The following is a 21297-nucleotide window of genomic DNA, read 5'->3' as shown; positions in this document are numbered from 1 at the left end:
ATACAGTGCCTTTCATGACATCCCAAAGCGCTTTACAGCCAATGAAGTACTTTTTGAAGTATAATCACTGTTGTAATGTAGGAAACGCGGCAGCCAATTTGCGCACAGCAAGTTCCCACAAACAACAATGTGATAATGACCAGATAATCTGTTTTTTTTTTAATGTTGGTTGAGGGATAAATATTGGCCAGGACACTCGGGGATAACTCCCCCTGCTCTTCTTCGGAATAGTGCCGTGGGATCTTTTATGTCCACCTGCGAGGGCAGACGGGGCCTCGGTGTAACGTCTCATCCGAAAGACGGCACCTCTGACAGTGCAGCACTCAATTCACAATTCACAATTCAAATCGCTTTATTGGCATGATAAGTTACATCTTATGTTGCCAAAGCATCAAAATACATTTATGGTTTAGCACATAAATGCAGTTCTATTCATACAGTGTATAAACAGGTATATCCCTGAGTGTATAAATATACATTCGCATTGTTTATATATATTCTTTTCTTAGTTTACTGGTTGTCCCTCTGTTCATGGCAAGCTGTAACATAGTGTGCCGCCAGTGTTATACAGCTTCTCTCCTCTCCCAGTAGGAATGGGAGTTTTTGGTTGTCATTCAGATTTCTGAAATCAGGGCATATTTGTGAGAATTTTTGGTAGAAATTCTCCCTGATGCCCTGATATTTTCCGCAGGCTGTGAGGAAGTGCATCTCTGTCTCCACTACTCCCTGACTGCAGTGAGAGCATATCCTGTCTTCTCTTGGTAGCCTGGTCTGCCTGTGTCTGCCTTTTTCGATCGCTAGGCTATGTTCGCTAAGTCTGTACCTTGTCAAGGTTCTTCTCAGTTTGTTATCCTTTACCATGGTCAGGTAATCAGCTATGTTGTATTGTCTGTTTAGGGCCAAGTAGCAATTGAGTTTGCTTTGGGTTTTTGTTGTTTCTGCCCAATATGTCAGATATTTTTCCTTTTGCTTAGCGACGATTGTGTTGGGTCGAATTCTTTGTGTTACCCTGTCACTGTCCTGGGGCTGGTTATTGTTAGTATTGTTAGTAGTTACTTCACTGAGTCCCAGGACTAGTTGACTGAGGGTATTCTTCTTTATGGTCAGCTCTTGGCATTTCAGGGCGTCGTAGTGATAGCATTGGGGATTGCTCAGTACAGTACAGTACAGTACAGGAAACTCTCGTTTAAACGGCACCTAAATATCCGGAATTCTCTACTAACCGGCAAAATTCAGACTCCGAAAACAACACCTCAATAACCGGAAATGTTGCCGAGTCCGAGTCTCCCGCGGTGGCCGAGTTAGTCAGTGGGGGGTAGTTCTCCAAACTGCCACTACTCGGCTTCTTGGCGCTGTCAGAAGTCGGAACAACTCAATCCCCCTGTAACAGGAGTCTGACTCTCCTGCACTGCCGGTAGTCTCTTCTGATCCGCCATTTTACAGGGGTACTGTGTGTCTCCCACACTGCTGGTAGTCATTGCATTGCATTACCCTCAACTGGCAGTACTGTACTTAATCAAGCATCTTCCACCATCCATTTAACACAACATTCTGTAGGTGAGTACCCAATTACTGTATACTGCACATTTCTTGATTTTTTTGATTTTTGTTTGTTAAAAATAACCTCGGTAGATAACCCTCTCCGTCATCCGGAATTTTTAATCAACCGGCACCATCCCGGTCCCGTCGGTGCCGGATACCAAAGAGTTTCCTGTACTGCACTGGGAGTGTCAGCCTGGATTTTTGTGCTCAAGTCTCTGGAGTGGGAGCTGACTCTGACTCTGAGGCGAGAGTACGGCTGGACTGTACCTTAACTCCATTTACCCGCCTTGGTTCCCTATCTCTTATTACCCTTGCCTAACAAAAATCTACCAATCTCAAGTTATGAAACATGTAGCAGTATAGAACTGCTCACTAAAACACGAAGAGAAAACTGGGCAGTTTTCAAACACTGGAATTGTGCATAGGTAAAAGGTCGGTTGCCTGTATCGAGCCGGATGTCATGTTTGTGCAAACAAGACCTGATTTCAAAGTGCAAAACATTTAACAACTAATATTAAAAATACAACAACGACTTGCGTTTATATAGTGTCCTTAAGGTAAGTAAATGTTCCAAGGTGCTTCATAAAGGGACGAGGGAAAGCAGATACCAAGGAGAGCTTAGCAGGTGTGACCACATTCTTGGCCAGAGAGGGTGGGTTTTAAGGAGGATCTTAAATGAGAAGAAGGAGGTGAAAAGTGGCGGAGGGGTTGAGGGAGGGAATTCCAGAGAGTGGGATGCATGCGGGCTGAAAGCACGGCTGCCAATGATGGGGCGAAGCAACAGTGGATGCACAAGAGGCTAGAGGAAAGGAGAGTTTTGGGTGGGGGGGGGGTGGGGCTTGAGGGTGGTGTAGGGCTAGAGGGGGCTGCAGAGTGAAGGAAGACTTCCACTGCCGTCTTTCAGATGAAACGTTAAATCGAGGCCCCGTCTGCTCTCTCAGGTGGACGTAAAAGGATCCCATGGCCACTATTTCGAAGAACTGTTTTTCTTTAATGAATGTAAGCTTGCAGGGTTGGAGCGGACACTGCCCAACCCAATTTCAAACAAGGCATTGGACGCATGCAAGAAACAGTGAGATGGTGTAATGGGGAGATGGTAGGGTTGGCTTTCTGGGAGGGTGAGACACTTCAACCCATCGAGGATTTTCCTCTCCGTGTTTGATAGGGTAGACGTAGAGAAAATGTTTCCACTTGTGGGGGAGACCAGAAATATGGATAATAAATATAAGAAAGTCACTAATAAATCCAATCGGGAATTCAGGAGAAACTTCTTTACCCGGAGAGCGGTGAGAATGTGGAACTCGCTACCACAGGGAGTGGTTGAGGCGAATAGTATAGATGCATTTAAGGGGAAGTTAGATAAACACATGAGGAGAAAGGAATAGAAGGATATGCTGATAGGGTGAGATGAAGAGGGGTGGGAGGAGGCTCGTGTGGAGCATAAACACCAGCACGGGGCAGTTGGGCCGAATGGCCTGTTTCTGTGCTGTAAATTCTGTGTGTTAGCCAGCGGCTCAGTTGTTAACGCTCTCACCTTGAGACTTCAGCACAAAAAAAAAACCCAGGCACTTTGGCACATTGTCTAGGCTGACACTCCAGCGCAGTGCTGAGGGAGCGCTGCATTGTCAGAGGGGCCGTCTTTCGGGATGAGACGTTAAACCGAGGCCCCGTCTGCCCTCTCAGGTGGACGTAAAAGATCCCACGGCCACTATTTTGAAGAAGAGCAGGGGGGAGTTCTCCCTGCAAGCAGATGATCTGGCCACGATCACGTTGCTGTTTGTGGGAGCTTGCTGTGTGCAAATTGGCAGCCGCGTTTCCTACATTACAACAGTGACTACGCTTCAAAAAAAAAAAGTACTTCATTGGCTGTAAAGCACTTTGGGACGTCGGGTGGACGTGAAAGGTGCTATAGAAATGCAAGTATTTCACTTTTAAAGTTCTGTGTAACTGTGCCCCTGTTGAGATCAATTCATAGTTCTTATTGCACCAAACAACAACAACAACTTGTATTTATAAAGCGCCTTTAACATAGTAAAATGTCCCCAGGCACTGCACAGGAGTATTTTAAGACAAAGAACTTGACACCGAGCCACATAAGGATAAATTAGGGCAGGTGGCCAAAAGCTTGGTCAAAGAGGTAGGTTTTAATGAGCGTCTTAAAGGAGGAAAGAGAAGTAGCGAGGCGGAGAGGTTTAGGCAGGGAATTCCAGAGCCACCAAAGGTTGAGAGATTATAATCGGGGACGCTCAAGAGGGCAGAATTAGGGGAGCGCAGATATCTCGGGGGGTTGTGGGGCTGAAGGAGATTACAGAGATAGGGAGGGGACGAGGCAATGGAGGGATTTGAAAACAAGGATGAGAATTTTGAAATCGAGGCACTGCTTAACCGGGAGCCAATGTAGGTCAGCGGGCACAGGGGTGATGGGCGAACGGGACTTGGTGCGAGTTAGGACACAGGCAGCCGATTTTTGGAAGACCTCAAGAAGGAGTTAGAGTTTTGGTCGCCTTATCTGAGGAAGGATGTTCTTGCCATGGAAGGAGTTCAGCGAAGATTCACCAGGCTGATACCTGAGATGGCAGGAATGACGTATGAGGAGAGATTGGGTCGATTGGGCTTGTACTCGCTGGAGTCTAGAAGAATGAGAGGGGATCTCGTTGAAACTTATAAAATTCTGACAGGACTGGACAGACTAGATGCAGGATGTGCCCGATGGTCGGGGAGTCCAGAACCAGGGGACACAGTTTAAGGATAAAGGGTAGGCCATTTAGGACAGAAATGAGGAGGAATTTCTTCACCCAGAGAGTGGTGAACCTGTGGAACTCTCTACCACAGAAGGCGGTGGAGGCCAGTTCATTAAATATATTCAAGAAGGAGTTGGATATATTTCTTAAGGTTAAAGGGACCAAGGGATATGGGGAGAAAGCAGGGACAGGGTACTGAATTTGGATGATCAGCCATGATCGCATTGAATGGCGGAGCAGGCTCGAGGGGCCGAATGGCCTACTCCTGCTCCTATCTTCTATGTTTCTAAGTTTAGGTCGGGTGGAATGTGGGAGGCCGGCCAGGAGTGCGTTGGAATAGTCAAGTCGAGAGGTAACAAAGGCTGAGGTTGGTTCATTGATTAATTGGGAATAATATTGATCACTTTACTAATTGGCAGCCTCTTCAGTTTGGGCCAAGTTCCTTCTGACCAATGGCAGCCTTGCTGTTGTCCTTGGGCAATCTGGGGCGGGGTCTAGCACACCCGGGGTCTGATTGACAAGTGTTGCGACCAATCGACAAGCAGCATTTCGTTCTTGGCATGTTTGATGACGAATCAGCGCTGGGCGGAGGCGGCACCTCCGCTGCCGAGCGATTTATCGACCAATCATGTATTTCGATTTGGTCATAAAAACAGCGGGATGGGAAACATTATTCGCCGCTACAGTCAAAAGCTGACAAGAGGTTTACCTTTTTTTGGGGGGTCAAAATTGGCCAGTGGGTCGGTGACACGGTGGCGAGGCCGCCCCTGCCGGCTCATCATGACAACCGTACAACCCGCCCACCCAATGGTTCTCATTCCAGCCAATCAGAGGATCCAACGGCTTGAATGACAAGGGTTTGGTCCAATCACTATGCGAGGTACGAGTAGCTCCTGCCCACCGAGCGGGACGTTATCCCCAATTTCAGCCAATAGATCCAGCAGCTGCCTCTGATTGACGTTTCCCTTAACCAATAAACGGCAAGAATATTACGATTGACACCCACCCCGACCAATGGGCTCGGAGGGCGGGGCTGGCGAGGCAGAGCGGGGCGGAGTTCCCACCCGCTAATGATTGACACGGCGCCGGGCCAATAGAATGGCGGCGTCGGGATGATGGACGGCCGCGCCGAAGCAATCAGGCGGCGAGATTGACAGGCGCCTCAGCCAATGAGGTACGGAGCTGGGGTGGGCAGGGGCGGAATGGACGCCGCCCAATCCCGGCCTGCTGATCCAGGCGCCCAGTGACAGTCAGACTGAGTGAGGCCTGGTGTGTGTGTGGGGATTTCTTCATCCTGCCCGCTCGCTTCCCATTCCCCTTGGCCGAGGCGGTGGCTTGTAACCCGAGAAGATGCCGGCGGTGTCGAAAGGCGACGGGATGAGGGGGCTGGCGGTGTTTATCTCGGACATTAGGAACTGTGAGTGGGCTGCAGATGATTTTTTTCGGGGGGAGTGGGGACAGGCAAAGCCCTTCAGCTCATTTATAATTCATTTGGCATCCCCTCCCCTCCCCTCCTTTTAAAAAAAAAAAAAAATTAAACATTAATCCAACCTTTACCCTTTTTTTTTGAATTAATCAATTAAAATAGATTTATTTATTTAATATTCTCCAGTTAAATTCAGCCTCTGTGTTTGAGTGGGTGGGTGGTACGGTTTCCGCCGCGGAGCGCTGGCGACGGCGGACGCGCTCCGGGAAGGTTCGTCCGCCTCGTCTGAGCCGGCCGGCGACCCCTTTTTGATTTGGTTTTTTTGCTTTTTGACAGTGGGAAGGCGGCGAGCAGGGGCAGTGGCGGGCAGCTGCCATTTTGCCTACCCCGCCGCCCGGCCGGTTCGTCCCCCCGCTGACCTGACGCGGGCGGGTGGAGACGGCTCACCGCTTCTGTTCCAGGGCGGATGGGGAGGTGTGTGTGGGATTTGCCGAGTGGGAGTGTGCCTCGTGTGGGCAGAGCACTCCATTTTAAAAAGGAACAGGGAGGAAAAAAAAAATCGCTGGCACAACAGCAGTTTGAGCCATCTTGGCTCTCTTTCCCCCCCCCCCCGCAGTCATCCTCCGACCGGAGGGGCAGCATGTCTAATCCTGCATTTGTTCCTTGTGTCCCTTACCCAAACCGATCCTGAATATTAACTAGGGCTGGAAGGAAGGAGGGGGAGGTGGGGTGGGGTGGGCAGACAAATTAAATGCAGCAATGACTCTCAGTGCTAAAAATGAGCTTGCTATTAATCTATCGAGGAATAAGAGGGTGTCATAAAGGTGGATTGATGTAGGGAGACTGTCTGTCTATAAGTGCATTGGATTTAGTCCCCTTGAGTGGAATAGTACAAAATGGGTGGGATTGATTGCTCAGGTTAATGCAGTGCAGTGATTGGCACTACAGTAAGACAAAATGGGTAAGGGTGTTGTGTAGTTGGAGTGCATTCATCACAAAATATATGTTTAATGCACTAAAAACCACTGCAATCTGACCCAGTTGCACTATTTCCTAGTTTCTCAATTGCCTCGCTTTAGTATTGAACCTTGACCACCAACATCAGGTTCACAAGTACAGCTCTTCTCTGAGACCATTGGTAAACGGTAATGACCGCACCCTTCACCCGTTCTGCGCTAATCTCTGATGATCCAGGTTTCAGATCTGTACCAGTCTAATTTTGCAATGGAGTGGATTGCAAATGTCCAGGAACACTTGCTGTTGGTCTGCCCAATCCGTTATCGCCAGTGTGCATTAAACAGTTTGCCCCCCCTTTTTTTTGTTAAGTACTTCCAGGTTAACAGGAACAGCTCTGGTCAGAGATGAACATGAAAATCTCCACACCCGGGCCAAACATTATGGCTCAACCCCAATCTCCCAAGAGTAGCTAAACTAGGACGAGTGATACTTGAACATCCCACTGTCTGCTTTAATGTTTTCATTCAGCAAAATTGCTAAATCGAGGTCGTTTGGGATTTGTTTGCTCAGAACTGCGATGTGTGTTTTTTTAAATGGTCATTTAGGTTTGAAAGGCCGTACCATTTTTTTGCTGTTTTCTTCACTGTAAGTCCGTACAGATCTACTGTTTGTCTGCATTTCACCAGCCTCCTGGTATCTCACTTGAGTGAATATTCTGCATATGAATACCTAGACAGTGAGTATGGGCACTAGTCAACTGTAGACGGCATTGCCTTTGAGCCAGATGATCACCTCTGATGCCCACATATGTGCCTTTTCCATTGGTGATCAGGACTCAAAGCCTAGCAGATGGTTTCTCTCTTCTCCTTGGCTCAGTTGGTAGCACACTCGCCTCTGAGTCAGAAGGCTGTGGGTTCCCGCTCCAGCGACTTACATAGAAACATAGAAGCAGGAGTAGGCCATTCGGCCCTTCGAGCCTGCTCCGCCATTCAACGAGATCATGGCTGATCATCCAAACCCTAGCACCCGGTCCCTACACCGACAGCCATCCCACCCAAGCCCTATCCCCGTAACCCCACGTATTTAATCCCCCCTAACACTAAGGGCCAATTTTTTTATCATGGCCAATCAACCTAACCCGCACATCTTTGGACTGTGGGAGGAAACCGGAGCACCCGGAGGAAACCCACGCAAACACGGGGAGAATGTGCAAACTCCAGACAGTCACCCGAGGCCGGATTTGAACCCGGGTCCCTGGCGCTGTGAGGCAACAGTGCTAACCACTATGCCACCGTGCTGCACTTGAACACATAAAGCTAGGCTAACGCTCCAGAGCGGTACTGAGGGAGTGCTGCACTGTTGGAGGTGCAGTCTTTCGGATAAGACGTTAAACCGAGGCCCTGTCTGCTCTCCCAGGTGGATGTAAATTTTCCCATGACACTATTTCGAAGAAGAGCAGGGGAGTTCTCCCCGGTGTCCTGGCCAATATTTATTCTTCAATCAACATAACAAAAACAGATTATCTGGTCATTATCACATTGCTGTTTGTGGAAGCTTGCTGTGCGCCAATTGGCTGCCGCGTTGCCCACATTACAACAGTGACTACACGTCAAAAAGTACTTCATTGGCTGTAAAGTGCTTTGAGACGTCCGTTGGTCGTGAAAGGCGCTATAGAAATGCAAGTCTGTCTTTTTTTCTTTCTCCTGTTCCCAACCCCTACCTCACCACAAGCCCAGAGATCAAATGTGGCATTACAACTTTCCCTTCCTCGACCAGGAGCACCGAGTCCGGTTGTCGTGACATAGGAACAGGAGGAGGCCATTTAACCCCTCGAGCCTGTTCCGCCATTCAATGAGATCATGGCTGATCTGTGACCTAACTCCATATACCTGCCTTTGCCCCATATCACTTAATATCTTTGGTTAACGAGAATCTATCAATCTCAGATTTATAGTCCTAGACTCCCCAACCAGCGGAAATAGGTTCTCTGTATCTACCTTATCTGTTCCCCTTTAATATCTTGAAAACTTCGATCAAGTCACCCCTTAACCTTCTAAATTCCAGGGAATACACTAGTTTGTGTAATCTCGTAATTTAACTCCTGGAGTCCAGGTATCATTCTGGTAAACCTACGCCGCACTCCCTCCAAGGCCAGTATGTCCTTCCTAAGGTGTGGTGCCCAGAACTCATTACTCCAGGTGTGGGCTAACCAGGGCCTTGTACAGCTGCAGCATAACTTCTGTCTCGGCTGTGTTCTGTCTGAACTCAGCCACCTTGCCACAGAATGGGAGTCGAATGTGGCATCTTCTGCTCTGTATGGCTCCGTGCCGCACTAAGTGGTGCCATCACCTGCTGGGCCATAGGGAGCACTGAGGCACAGGATTTAGCTCCTTCCCCTCCACCTCTAGCTCCCACTATGGGGAAAGTACTGATCTCTCTTCTCGCTGTTTCTGATAGAGCATCAGAATAGTTTTTAGAGATGAAGTGGATAAATATTGGAGGGGAAAAAAAATCTAAACCGCCAAGGGAAAAGGGCAGGGACTGGGTCTAAATGGATAGCCGTTCAAGATGGCCAAATGGCCTCATCCTGTGATTCTATGCTTCTTTGCTGCCCTCGCCTTTTCCAGATGGTCCACCTAGAGTCAGAAACCCACTGGCCAATTACAGCAGCTAATCCTCTGAATTTGGTGCAGCCTGTTTGCACAGCATCCACGGAGAATCGCAAACCCAGCTGCAGGAGTTTGCATTGATGGAGAAACGAGCCCCCCCACCCCTGGGGAGAAAGCCAAATCTTTGATCAAAACTGTAATTAAAGAGCATAGATCGCAGGCTGCGTCCATTGTCGAAACCTCAACGTTGACTTCAGGCTGGGCCAGTTATTTTGGGTCCTGTTATTAAGCAGCTGGCAATTCATTTTGTACAGTTGTGAGCACAGGCAGAACAGCAGTGTGCGCTCCTTGAATAACAGTCGAAGCATCACCGCTTTAGAAAAGTAATGTAAAAAAAAGACTTGCATTTTTACAGCGCCTTTCACGACCTCAGGATGTCCCAAAGCGCTTTACAGCCAATGAAGTACTTTTTTGAAGTGTAGTCCCTGTTGTAATGTAGGAAATGCGGCAGCCAATTTGCGCACAGCAAGGTCCCACAAACAGCAATGACCACATCATCTGTTTTTTTTAGTGATGATGGTTGAGGGATAAATATTGGCCAGGGCACCAGGGATAACTCCCTATTCTTCGAAATAGTGCTATGGGATGTTTTACGTCCACCCGAGAGGGAAGACGGGGTCTCGGTTTAACGTCTCATCTGAAAGACGGCACCTCCGACAGTGCAGCACTCCCTCAGTACTGCACTGGGAGTGGCAGCCTGGATCGTGTGCTCAAGTCTCTGGAGTGGGACTTGAACCCATGGCCACCTAAATCAGGCAAGAGTGCGACCTACTGAGCCACGGCTGCCACTTCAGCCTGGAGGGGGAGGGGGACCTGAGGAGGAGGAGAATGGGTTGGGTACTGCTGCTGTCGGAGGGGTGGAGAACCCTTAATATTTCTATCTTATTAAACCGTCCCGGTGATGGGCAAGGGCCCATAGTGCTAACGGGTAAGCTCGAGAAAAGTGAGAGAGATTATGGGTAATCTTTAGTTGATACTAAGCTTGTTCTAAAAGCCTGGCGATTTTGGGAGGACCTATCGACCTGGTCCACGTAGTCATTGAAGATCCTACAGCACTATTTTGCGAAAGAGATGGAAGTTTTCCGTGCATCCTGACCAATATTCCTTCCTTAACTTAAACAGCCAGTCGGTCATTTTTTTTTATCTCATTGCTGATTGTGGGATCTTGCTGTGTGGAAATGCTTGAGGCTCTTGCCTACATAAAAGAATTGCTTGAAAGTAATCCATTGTATATGAAACACCTTTTTTGAGACATTTCCCTGCACGGTGTGATGAGACCCGATTATAAATGCAAGTCATTCCTTCTCGAAAGTCCGTGTCGAACGGTTCTCTGGTTATCTGGGACACTGGAATTTCCTTCTTAAAACGGCCCTTTGCTCAGATTGACTGCTAGCATCTGTTTGGTGCAGATTGTTTTAACTTTCTGTGGGAAGAGCAGCTGTGTATGCAAGCAGCACAACTGCAGCCATTAACCTTCTCCCCTCATTCCTCCTAAGCTGTTCAAAACACCAATCTTTGTAGCCTTCCCTCTCCCTGTATCCTCACTTGTGTTGAGATTGCCACTCATTGTGCGAAAATCCTGTGGTCATGCTTGCCTACTTAGCACTCTGAAACTGTGGAAAGCCTTATCTCCCTTTGTCTTTCCTTCCTTCTGCAAACTATAGGCTTTTAAGTTAAAAAGAATGAACAGCCCAAAGTGCTTCACAAACACGGTTACAGCCTCCTGAACTGGCAGACAGCGCCTCAGTTTCGCCTCTCATCTGAAAGACGGCTCCTCTGACAATGCAGCACTCCCTCAGTCCTGCCGCGACGTATTGACCTCAAGTCATAGAGTTGACTGGAGACAATGGTCTAGGGTTGGGTTTCAAAATCCAAACTTACTGTTACTTAATCACAATTTCCTGACTTAACTACTTGAAAAGAGAAGGCTGTGAGGTGTGACCTAATAGAGGTCTTTTAATATTATGAAGGGTTTTGATAGAGTAGACAGAGAGAGAGCGTTTCCACTTGTGGGAAGAGCAAAACTAAAGACCATCAATGCAAGATAGCCACCAAGGAATCCAGTAGGGAATTCAGGAGAAACTTCTTTACCCAGAGAGTGGTGAGGATGTGGAGCTCACTACCACAGGGAGTGGTTGAGACGAATAGCACAGATGCATTTAAGGGGAGGCTAGATAAACACACGAGGGAGAAGGGAATATTGGGTTATGCTGATAGTTAGATGAGGATGGATGGGAGGAGGCTCGAGTGGAGCATAAATGCCGACATGGCCTGTTTCTGTGCTGCATATTCTATGTAATTCTACCTATTTTCTCTTTTTTCCCCCACCCTTGATATCTTGCACTGAGGGCCCTGGCATTTCACCTAGTTTTCATCTCGTGTTTAAAAATTAAAAAAAATTTGCACATGTTCTATTCAAATCCACTTTCATCATTTGAAGGAATGTCCCATTTGAGATGGAAGTTTTGCACTCATCACAGTGAGGGGAATGGAACAGAAAAATGTTCCAACACCGAGCGCACTTGGGTCAAGTTTAGCACCACTAAATACCATTTAAAGTTCTCGCTTCACACTGGCCCCCACCCCTTGCTGGGCCTCAGAAGAACAACACCCAACTACCAGCATAGCATTTTTCCCTTTTTCCCCCACACAAGCCATGCTCACGGTTGCCTATTTATGTATGATTTGATTCAGGGCAGCATGTGGTGTGCACCTGTCCATAAGAACATAAGAAATAGGAGCAGGGGTAGGCCATACGGCCCCTCGAGCCTGCTCCGCCAGTCGGTGAGATCATGGCTGATCATCGACCTCAACTCCACTTTCCCGCCATATCCTTTGATTCCTTTAGTGCCCAAAAATCGATCGATCTCAGTCTTGAATATACTCATCGACTGAGCCTCCACAGCTCTCTGTCAGAAGAGAATTCCAAAGATTCACCACCCTCTGAGTGAAGAAATTTCTCCTCATCTCAGTCCTAAATGGCCGACCCCTTATCCTGAGACTGTGCCCCCTGGTTCTAGACTCTCCAGCCAGGGGAACTGACTCAAGATGGCCCAAATTCATTTGACCTTTTCCAGCCCTACAACCCTCCAATCTCTGCGCTCTGCCAATTCTGGCCTCTTGCGCATCCCCAATTTTAATCACTTCACGATTGGCGGCCGTGCCTTCAGCTGCCTGGGCCCTAAGCTCCGGAATTCCCTCCCTAAACCTCTCTGCCACTCCTCCTTTTAAGAAGCTCCTTAAAACCTTCCTCTTTGACCGAGCTTTTGGTCACCTGCCCTAATATCTCCTTATGTGGCTCGGTGTCAAATTTTGTTTGATAATCGCGCCTGTGGAGCGCCTTGGGACATTTTACTACATTAAAGGCGGTAGATCAATGCGAGTTTTGGGTGACTTTACCTGTGGCTCTACTAGCAACTCCCCCCATCCGTGTGCGCTGGATTCAAAGCCGGGTCCCAGCGGTGTCTGATACAATTTACAAATGTTTAATGATGCCAGATTGAGGTGCCCATCTGCTAGGTCACTGAGTTTTGAAAAGATGCCTGCGTCATAGGATTCTGGAGTCTGCAGTTAATCGCAGTGTAGAAATTGTGTTTTCTACTTCTTGGTGTTTGGCTAAAAAAGTTTTTTTTTTTTTTTTTTAGAATCATACAGCACAGAAGGAGGCCATTATTGCGCGCCCACTCAAATCCCCGTGTCAGTGACACTCCCCTCTCTTTCCACCCCCCCCCCCCCCCCCCCCACAACATTGTTTCACACTGGCAACTATCTCACCCAATATTATCATAGACTCATACAGCACGCAAGGAGACCTCTCGGCCCCTCGTGTCTGTGGCCGGCTTCTTGAACGAGCTCTCCAATTAGTCCCACTCCCCCCTGCTCTTTCCCCCATAGCCCTGCAGATTTTTCCTTTTCAAGTATTCATCCAATTCCCTTTTGAAAGTTACTATTGAATCTGCTTCCACCGCCCTTTCAGGCAGCACGTTCCAGATCACAACAACTCGCTGCGTAAAATAAATTCTCCTAATTTCCCAACCCTGATTCCTTTGCCAATTACAGTACCTTAAATCTGTGTCCTCTGGTTACCGATCCTCCTGTCACTGGAAACACTTTCTCCCTATCTACTCTCTCAAAGCCCTTCATGATTTTGAACACCTATTCAATCTCCCCACTCTGCTGTATAAGGAGAACTATTCCAGCCTCTCCTCTCGCTCCACATTGCTGAAGTCCTTCTTGCTTTTTCTTTTCAGGCAAAAGCAAAGAAGCCGAAATTAAACGAATAAACAAAGAGCTGGCCAACATCCGATCGAAGTTCAAAGGTAAGTGTACCCGTTTGCCGATTGGGGGGGAAACCTCTTCAGAGCTGGTGCGGGGGAAAGGTGGGGATGGGTTTTGGTGACAGACTCCAGGCCTGGCAAGTGCCACCCACCGAGCTGCCCACAGAAGCAGCATTGGCAAAACATAATGGGATGTGTGTGTGTGATGGGTCCCCTAGACCTATCGGCCAACGTACACGGGCCTGATGGGCAATGAAACTGGGGTGAATCATTAAAAAAAAAATGTTATTCATTCATGGGATGTGGGTGTCGCCGACAATTGCAGCATTTATTGCCCATCCCTAATTGCCCCTTGAGAAGGTGGTGGTGAGCCGCCTTCTTGAACCGCTGCAGTCCGTGTGGTGAAGGTGCTCCCACAGTGCTGTCAGGGAGGGAGTTCCAGGATTTTGACCCAGCGACGATGAAGGAACGGCCGATATATTTCCAAGTCAGGATGGTGTGTGACTTGGAGGGGGAACTCGGAGGTGGTGGTGTTCCCATGCGCCTGCTGCCCCTTGTCCTTCTAGCCGGTAGTGGTCGCAGGTTTGGGAGGTGCTGTTGAAGTCTTGGCGAGTTGCTGCAGTGCATCTTGTAAACTATTGCAAAAGAGACAATTAGCAGTCTGCAGAAAATGTACACTGCTGCTTTTCCCCACGTCGTGTTAGCAATCATGCCTTCTAGGGAGATGGTAGGTGGCGGCTATTCGCTATCTTCTCTTCCTACACAGCCCCTTCCCCCAAACGCAGAAGACGCTGAGTGAGACACCCTGTTCACGTTTGTGCACCTCCCTGATAGCTTGTGGCTGGAGCTGACAAGGCACTCGGGTGGAGCTCTTGATTGGGAAACACTGTGGTGTGAGGAGGCCTTTGCAGCGCTTGGCAATGCCTGGGGAATGTGAGGAATGAGTAGTACAGCGGAGGCTTGTATGGAGCATAAACTCCGACATGGACCAGTTGGGCCTGAATGGCCTGTTTCTATGCTGCACATTCTATGAAACACATTAATATTTAGTTAAGATTTTTGTATAACCAAAATGAGCTAGCTACGTTTTGTGTGTGGAGCTTGAATCCCTTGTGTTCGAGTGTGTGTGTGCAACTGCATTCTTACTTCCTCCGCAGCCTTGCCAGTTACCGTGCCGAAACCTGTTTGCTTCAAAAGATAATATCTACGCTGCTCTATATGCTGGTTGGATTTTCTTTCATGCCTATTTTTGTTGGAAGTTGTGAGCTCAAGTCAGTTTCCAAGCAGTGTATCCTTCAGGAGACCGGGAGAGATGCAAAGGTTTGAACGGACACGAGAGTGCGAGATGAATGCTTCAGGATACCTTGTTGACTGTATTGTCTGGGGGCACAGTTCACATGCCCAGTGAGACAGAATGGCGAGGTATTCTCCCTGTGCGTTGCACATTTCCACTTCAGCGGCGTCAATAGGAGGCTGTGCTTCTCATGGAGAAACCAATTGCGCCTCTAGCCTGCATCCAGTTAAACATAGGAATTGCTAGATGAAGGAAGACCACAGTCCATCCAGTTTGCTTTCTCCCACCCTGGTACACTCATTATACAATGATAATGGAGTCGTCGACTAATCGCAGCGATCAATCTCTGTTAGTCTACAACAGACCCAGACATGAGGCAAGGAAAACCCCCGGTAATGGAGAGCTTTGGGAACCATAGGTCCAAAGTCACCTGTTCCTCCCGAGCTCGCTACACTCCCCACACGGCATGTCTCCAATTACTCAAATACTGGATCCCAAAATGTTTCCTGAAAGAAATCGATCTCATTTGAATGAATCAGTGCTAACTCCTGCCACTGTCTCCCCAGGGAGCCTGTTCCATAGATTGACCACTCGCTCACTGAAACAATGTTTCCACAGATCAGTTTTGAATTCCACCCCCCTTCGAGCGCAGGCCGTGTCCTCTGGGTCTCCTGTACTGGACAAGGTGAAACAGCTCGTCACGGTCGACATTAGCCAGTCCCTTTCGAATCCTAAAAACAGCAATCCCATCGAGAGAGACCTAGTTGATGAAGGATCACCATGTCTAGCATTAAACTACACAAATCAGAAGTTCCCAACTCAACTGATCTCTGGCAGGTTAACAGTTGGGGCGATACAGTTTGTCTCTGTGCCTGGGGGTTGGTGAGGGGGAGGGTGGAATTGGCCAGGTTTCCATCACTTGGTCGCTGTCAAGTGAGCTTTACTGGAAAATGCATTTCCATTGGCATCTTCTTCTTAGGCAGTCCCTCGGAACCGAGGATGACTTGCTTCCACATTAAAAATGAGTTCTCAGGTGACTGATGAGTCCAATGCGGGACCTACAGTCTCTGTCACAGGTGGGGCAGACAGTGGTTGAAGGGGCGGGTGGGTGGGGTGCTTGGGTTGACGTGCGCTCCTTGCGCTGCCTGCGCTTGGCTTCCGCTTGCTCCTGGCGAAGAGACTCGAGGCGTTCGGCGCCTTCCCGGATGCTTCTCCTCCACTTTGTGCGGTCTTGGGCCAGGGATTCCCAGGTGTCGGTGGGGATGTTGCACTTTTTCAAGGAGGCTTTGAGGGTGTCCTTGAAGTGTTTCCTCCGCCCACCTGGGGCTCTCTTGCCGTGTCGGAGCTCCGAGAAGAATAGCTCCACAGGCATAGAGTGCGGGACGCTAAAGTAGAATAGTCTGCCGTTGGAGAATGGTTGAGGTTGCAGGAGGCTGCTTGCCCCTGTAGGGATGCACTGCAGCATGAGTCAATGTCTTCAGGGGAGGAGGGGTAACCTGAGCGAGCTAGAAAACCTCAAATACATTTAGAATATTTGTTTGTTTTCAAAAAAAATTGGCAGAGGTACTTTGAGTGTGTGCTTTTCTTTCTGCGCTCCCTACCCAGTGCTCTCTGAGAGGAGAGAATGGATTTCAGTGTCTTTGGGTGGGGGCCGGTGGGGGGGTTAGCAGGAACCCAAATTGGGAAATAAATATTGAAATAAGGGAACTGGGTTGCTTTTGCAAGCCTGGCTGCCACAGTCGGGGTTTGTGCACAGCAGTTGCCGTTTCCCAGTCAGTGTGGCGCTGCCACCCTCCTCCAAACACAGTGGGTCAGCACAATTTTTACTTTCCCTCTTGGTCCCAGATTGTGTGTGTGTGTGTGGTTTTTTTCCCCGCCTCCTACAGTCAAAATGCAGTCAACACACAGGACTGAAAGAAAGCAGCAGCAACTTCCCTCCACACATCCTGGCTTCCTGTTGCAGCCGCGCGTCAGCTGTTTTTTTTCCTTCTTCTTCTCTTCCAACAGTGAGAAACGCACACAAGTCAGCAGTATGTCCGGAGCCTCTGCTCCAGTACAAGGGTGGGGAGGGGAGGGGGTGGTTTAGAAATAATCTGAATCAGCACCGGTCCCTTTCTCCTTTTTAACCCCATCCCTCCACAGAAGATGCCACTCTTGCAGAGCACAGTTGCACAGGTTGACTAGTGCGGGAGTCCCCTCGAGGCAGCAGCTTAATTGACCATTTCTTCATCCGTGAAACGAGGCAGCAAAAGTTGGCAGGTTATTCGACTGTGCAAAGCGTCGCACACGAGCCCAATCTTATTCTCGCCCGACGGCCGCACATGCACGTTTTCCAACAGAGGTCGCTTGATAGAGAACAGGAACCCAGGCTGATTAACCCTAACCCTAGCCCCCCCCCACCACCCCTGGCATGGACCAGTAGGGCCGAATGGCCTGTTTCTGTGTTGGACATTTTGTGTAATTCTATGAAATTCTCTCTCTCCCGCTGCAGGAGACAAGGCCCTGGATGGCTACAGTAAGAAGAAGTATGTCTGCAAGCTGCTCTTCATCTTCCTGCTCGGCCATGACATTGACTTTGGCCACATGGAGGCGGTCAACCTGCTCAGTTCCAATAAGTACACGGAGAAGCAGATTGTGAGTATTTATTTATGCTCGATCAGAACTGTGGGGGAGAAGTGGATTGTGGAGTAGGTGTTATTGAGGGAAAAGGCGGAACTTAACCAGAGGGCACAGATTTAAGGTGATTGGTAAAACAACCAGCGGCGACATGAGGAAAAGCTTTTTTTACGCAGCGAGTTGTTAGGATTGGGAATGCACTGCCCGATCGGGCGGTGGATACAGATTCAATAGTAGCCTTGAAAAGAGAATTGGGTAAATACGTGAAGGAGAAAAAATTGTAGGGATATGGGGAAAGAGCGGGGGAGTGGGACTGACTGGATTGCTCTTCGAAAGAGCCGGCGCAGACTCGATGGGCCGAATGGGCTCCTTCTGTGTTGTGCTATTCTGTGATTCTATGAAAACTGATGGCCTGCTAAAGAGCTGCACGGGGCTGACTTCCTGATGAGATCAAATCGGTTCCTCTTGTAAATCTCTTTTCTTCAGATTTAATCCGCACATACTGTGATAGACAGGAAGCTTGAGACTGTGTTGAGCAAGATTTCTGATTAGCAGCTATCTCTCAAAAAAATAAAAAAAATAGTTGCAGACTTTGGATGGTTGCCTCACCTAAGTAGCCATTCCTTAATGTCTGAGCTGAAGACAGCGAGCACCAACGGGTCCTTCTACCAAGGAGGGCATCACAGTCGAGCCTGATTCTGTTTTTGTCCGAAAGCTCTGCACGTAGACTTTCTAAAGAAAAAAAAGACTGCCTTTAAATAGCGCCTTTCACGACCACAGGATGCCCCAAAGCGCTTTACAGCCAATGAAGTACTTTTTGAAGTGTAGTCACTGTTGTAATGTGGCAGCCAAGTGCGCACAGCAAGCTCCCACAAACAGCAATGTGATAAATGACCAGATCATCTGTTTTTTAGTGATGTTGATTGAGAGATAAATATTGGCCCCAGGACACCGGGGAGAACTCCCCTGGGCAGCACGGTGGCATAGTGGTTAGCACTGTTGCCTCACAGCGCCAGGGACCCGGGTTCGAATCCGGCCTCGGGCGACTGTCTGTGTGGAGTTTGCACATTCTCCCCGTGTTTGCGTGGGTTTCCTCCGGGTGCTCCGGTTTCCTCCCACAGTCCAAAGATGTGCGGGTTAGGTTGATTGGTTATGATAAATTGACCCTTAGTGTTAGGGGGATTAGTTACGGGGATAGAATGGGATATGTGTCGGTGTAGGGGTTACGGGGATCGGGTGGGATATGTGTCGGTGCAGGCTCGATGGGCCGAAATGGCCTCTATCTGCACTGTGGGGTTTCTGTGATCTGTGATCTGTGATCTTCTTCAAAATCGTGCCATGGGATCTTTTCCGTCCACCTGAGAGAGCAGACGGGGCCTCGGTTTAACGTCTCATCTGAAAGCGGCACCTCCGACAGTGCAGCACTCCCTCAGCACTGCACTGGAGTGTCAGCCTGGATTTTTGTGCTCAAGTCCCTGGTGTGGGATTTGAACCCACAACCTTCTGACTCAGAGGCGAGAGTGCTGCCCACTGAGCCACGGCTGAAACTTAGATTTCTGTAGGGCCTTTCACGGCCTCCGGACGTTCCAAAGCACTTCACATACCAATGGAGTGTAGTCACTGTTGGACTGCAAGGAAAGGTGGCAGGTAAGTTGCACACAGCAAGCTCCCACACACAGCAAGCTCCCACACACAGCAATGAGAGAATGAGATCATTTGTTTGTGATGATGTTTGAGGGATAGATATTGGCTAGAACACCAGGGAGAATTACTTTCTTCAATGATTCCAACCTTTACATCTCCACTACTCTAATGAGTCCACTCCATGTGTTGGTCACTCTTTGTGTGAAGTCGAACTTCCTGATATTAGTCCTACATTTTGGGTGGGGTGAGGAGTGGGTATTGTCATACACAAGGTATTGCAATTGTGAGAGACAGGCTAGATGGACCAGAGGGTCTTTTCCTGTCTGTCATTGTTTGTATGTTCATGCATTTATCTTTCACTATTTGATCCTGTGACCACACACCCCACTCTCTCCATTTAATATAAGTACAGTAAACTCTTGTTTAAATGGCACTTTATCATCCGGAATACTTTAATAACCAGCAAAATAGGTATATCTCAATACAAAACAACACCTCAATAACCGGTAATCTTTCCGAGTCCGAGTCTCCCGCGGTGGCCGAGTTAGTCAGTGGTGATGGTGAGTGGAAAAGCAGCACCGTGGTAGGTATACCCCTCTGTTATCCAGAATTTTTCATCAACCGGCACCTTCCTGGTCCCATAGGTACCGGATAAAAAAAAGAATTTACTGTAATATTCTAGATTTACCTTTTCTATACTGTTGATCTCGAAGATCAACTGTCCGACAAGACTGGAAAAACTCAAGTGTCCGTATTTTGTTCCTCGTAAATCAGAGCATTGACCCTGGGGATCAGCCTCGTAGTCATTCTCTGCACTGCCTCCAGTGCTTGAATATCTCCCTTGTGTGTCTCGGTGACCAGAACTAGACACTGTACTCGAGGTGTGGTCTAACCAGAGCTCTGTGCAGTTTAATTGTGATTTCCTCTGAATTGCATTGCACGGTTGTGGCTAATATTTTTGCTGCTGTGCATTGGACATGTTGAGCATCAAGTCTACTAAAACACGGTGGCATAGTGGTTAGCACTGTTGCCTCACAGCGCCAGTGACCCGGGTTCGAATCCGGCCTCGGGTGACTGTCTGTGTGGAGTTTGCACATTCTCCCCGTGTTTGCGTGGGTTTCCTCCGGGTGCTCCGGTTTCCTCCCACAGTCCAAAGATGTGCGGGTTAGGATGATTGGCTATGATAAATTGACCCTTAGTGTTAGGGGGATTAAATACGTGGGGTTACGGGGATAGGGTGGGATATGTGTTGGTGTAGGGGTTACGGGGATCGGGTGGGATATGTGTCAGTGCAGGCTCGATGGGCCGAAATGGCTTTTATCTGCACTGTGGGGTTTCTGTGATTCTGTGACTGTCTCTTGTACCGCAACACCCTTCAGAGGTCCGGGTTCAAGACGTGTGTTCTGCGTTCTCAGGGTTACCTCTTCATCTCCGTGCTGGTGAACTCCAACAGCGAGCTGATCCGTCTGATAAACAATGCCATCAAGAACGACCTGGCCAGCCGCAACCCCATCTTCATGTGTCTCGCTCTGCACTGCATCGCGAACGTCGGCAGCAGGGAAATGGCAGAGGCGTTTGCGTCCGAGATTCCCAAAATCCTGGTGGCTGGGTAAGCACGTCTTCATGCGATTTGTGATGAAAGCCTTCTCTATCAACTGGCTGTTATGGTTCTGTCAAAAGTAAGGTAGGGCAGTCTCGACCCATTTCCTGCTGGTCATGAGCAACAGATAAGCAGTTCCCCCAATTTTACAGTAATTGTCATTCTTTCTCTCTCTCTCTCTCTCTCTCTCTCTCTCTCTCTCTCTCTCTCTCTTTCTCTCTCTCTCTCCTCCTCTCTCCTCTCTCCTCTCTCTCGCGAGAAAGAGAGAGTGAGAAAAGAGAGCGAGAAGCTGGTGTGAGAAATGGGAAATTGCCACATTAATGCTCAGAAGTGTTCTTCTGAGGTTTGGGCTAAGACACAATGTTGGGGCAAAGTGGGGGGGAAAGCACTACTCTATCTAATCCATGCTGTACCTGCCCTGGGAGTGTTTGATGGGACAGTGTAGAGGGAGCTTTACTCTGTATCTAACCCGTGCTGTACCTGCCCTGGGAGTGTTTGATGGGACAGTGCAGAGGGAGCTTTACTCTGTAT

At 48.6% G+C, this 21297-nt stretch overlaps 1 protein-coding gene across 5 annotated transcripts in view; it reads left to right on the top strand.

The window, feature by feature from the left end:
- Window positions 1–5476: 5476 nt before the first annotated feature.
- ap2a1 (adaptor related protein complex 2 subunit alpha 1) overlaps window positions 5477–21297 on the top strand; it is a 99070-nt gene continuing 83249 nt past the window's right edge. For 4 of the 5 annotated variants that reach the window (XM_085969853.1, XM_085969851.1, XM_085969852.1 and 1 more), the window contains exons 1-4: window positions 5478–5700; window positions 13586–13654; window positions 17398–17540; window positions 20582–20775. In XM_085969853.1, coding sequence (XP_085825979.1) covers window positions 5634–5700; window positions 13586–13654; window positions 17398–17540; window positions 20582–20775 — 473 coding nt within the window. In that variant the 5' untranslated portion in view covers window positions 5478–5633. Of the gene's footprint in view, window positions 5701–13585; window positions 13655–17397; window positions 17541–20581; window positions 20776–21297 lie in introns of all 5 variants that reach the window. The other variant, XM_085969850.1, reaches the window with a different exon arrangement.

Source organism: Somniosus microcephalus, chromosome 28 (assembly GCF_052327205.1).
Source record: "Somniosus microcephalus isolate GS21.2 chromosome 28, FLI_Smic_1.0, whole genome shotgun sequence".
NCBI classification, from domain to species: domain Eukaryota; kingdom Metazoa; phylum Chordata; class Chondrichthyes; order Squaliformes; family Somniosidae; genus Somniosus; species Somniosus microcephalus.
Note: the sequence above shows the minus strand (reverse complement) of the source record. Positions and strands in the feature narration are given on the sequence as shown.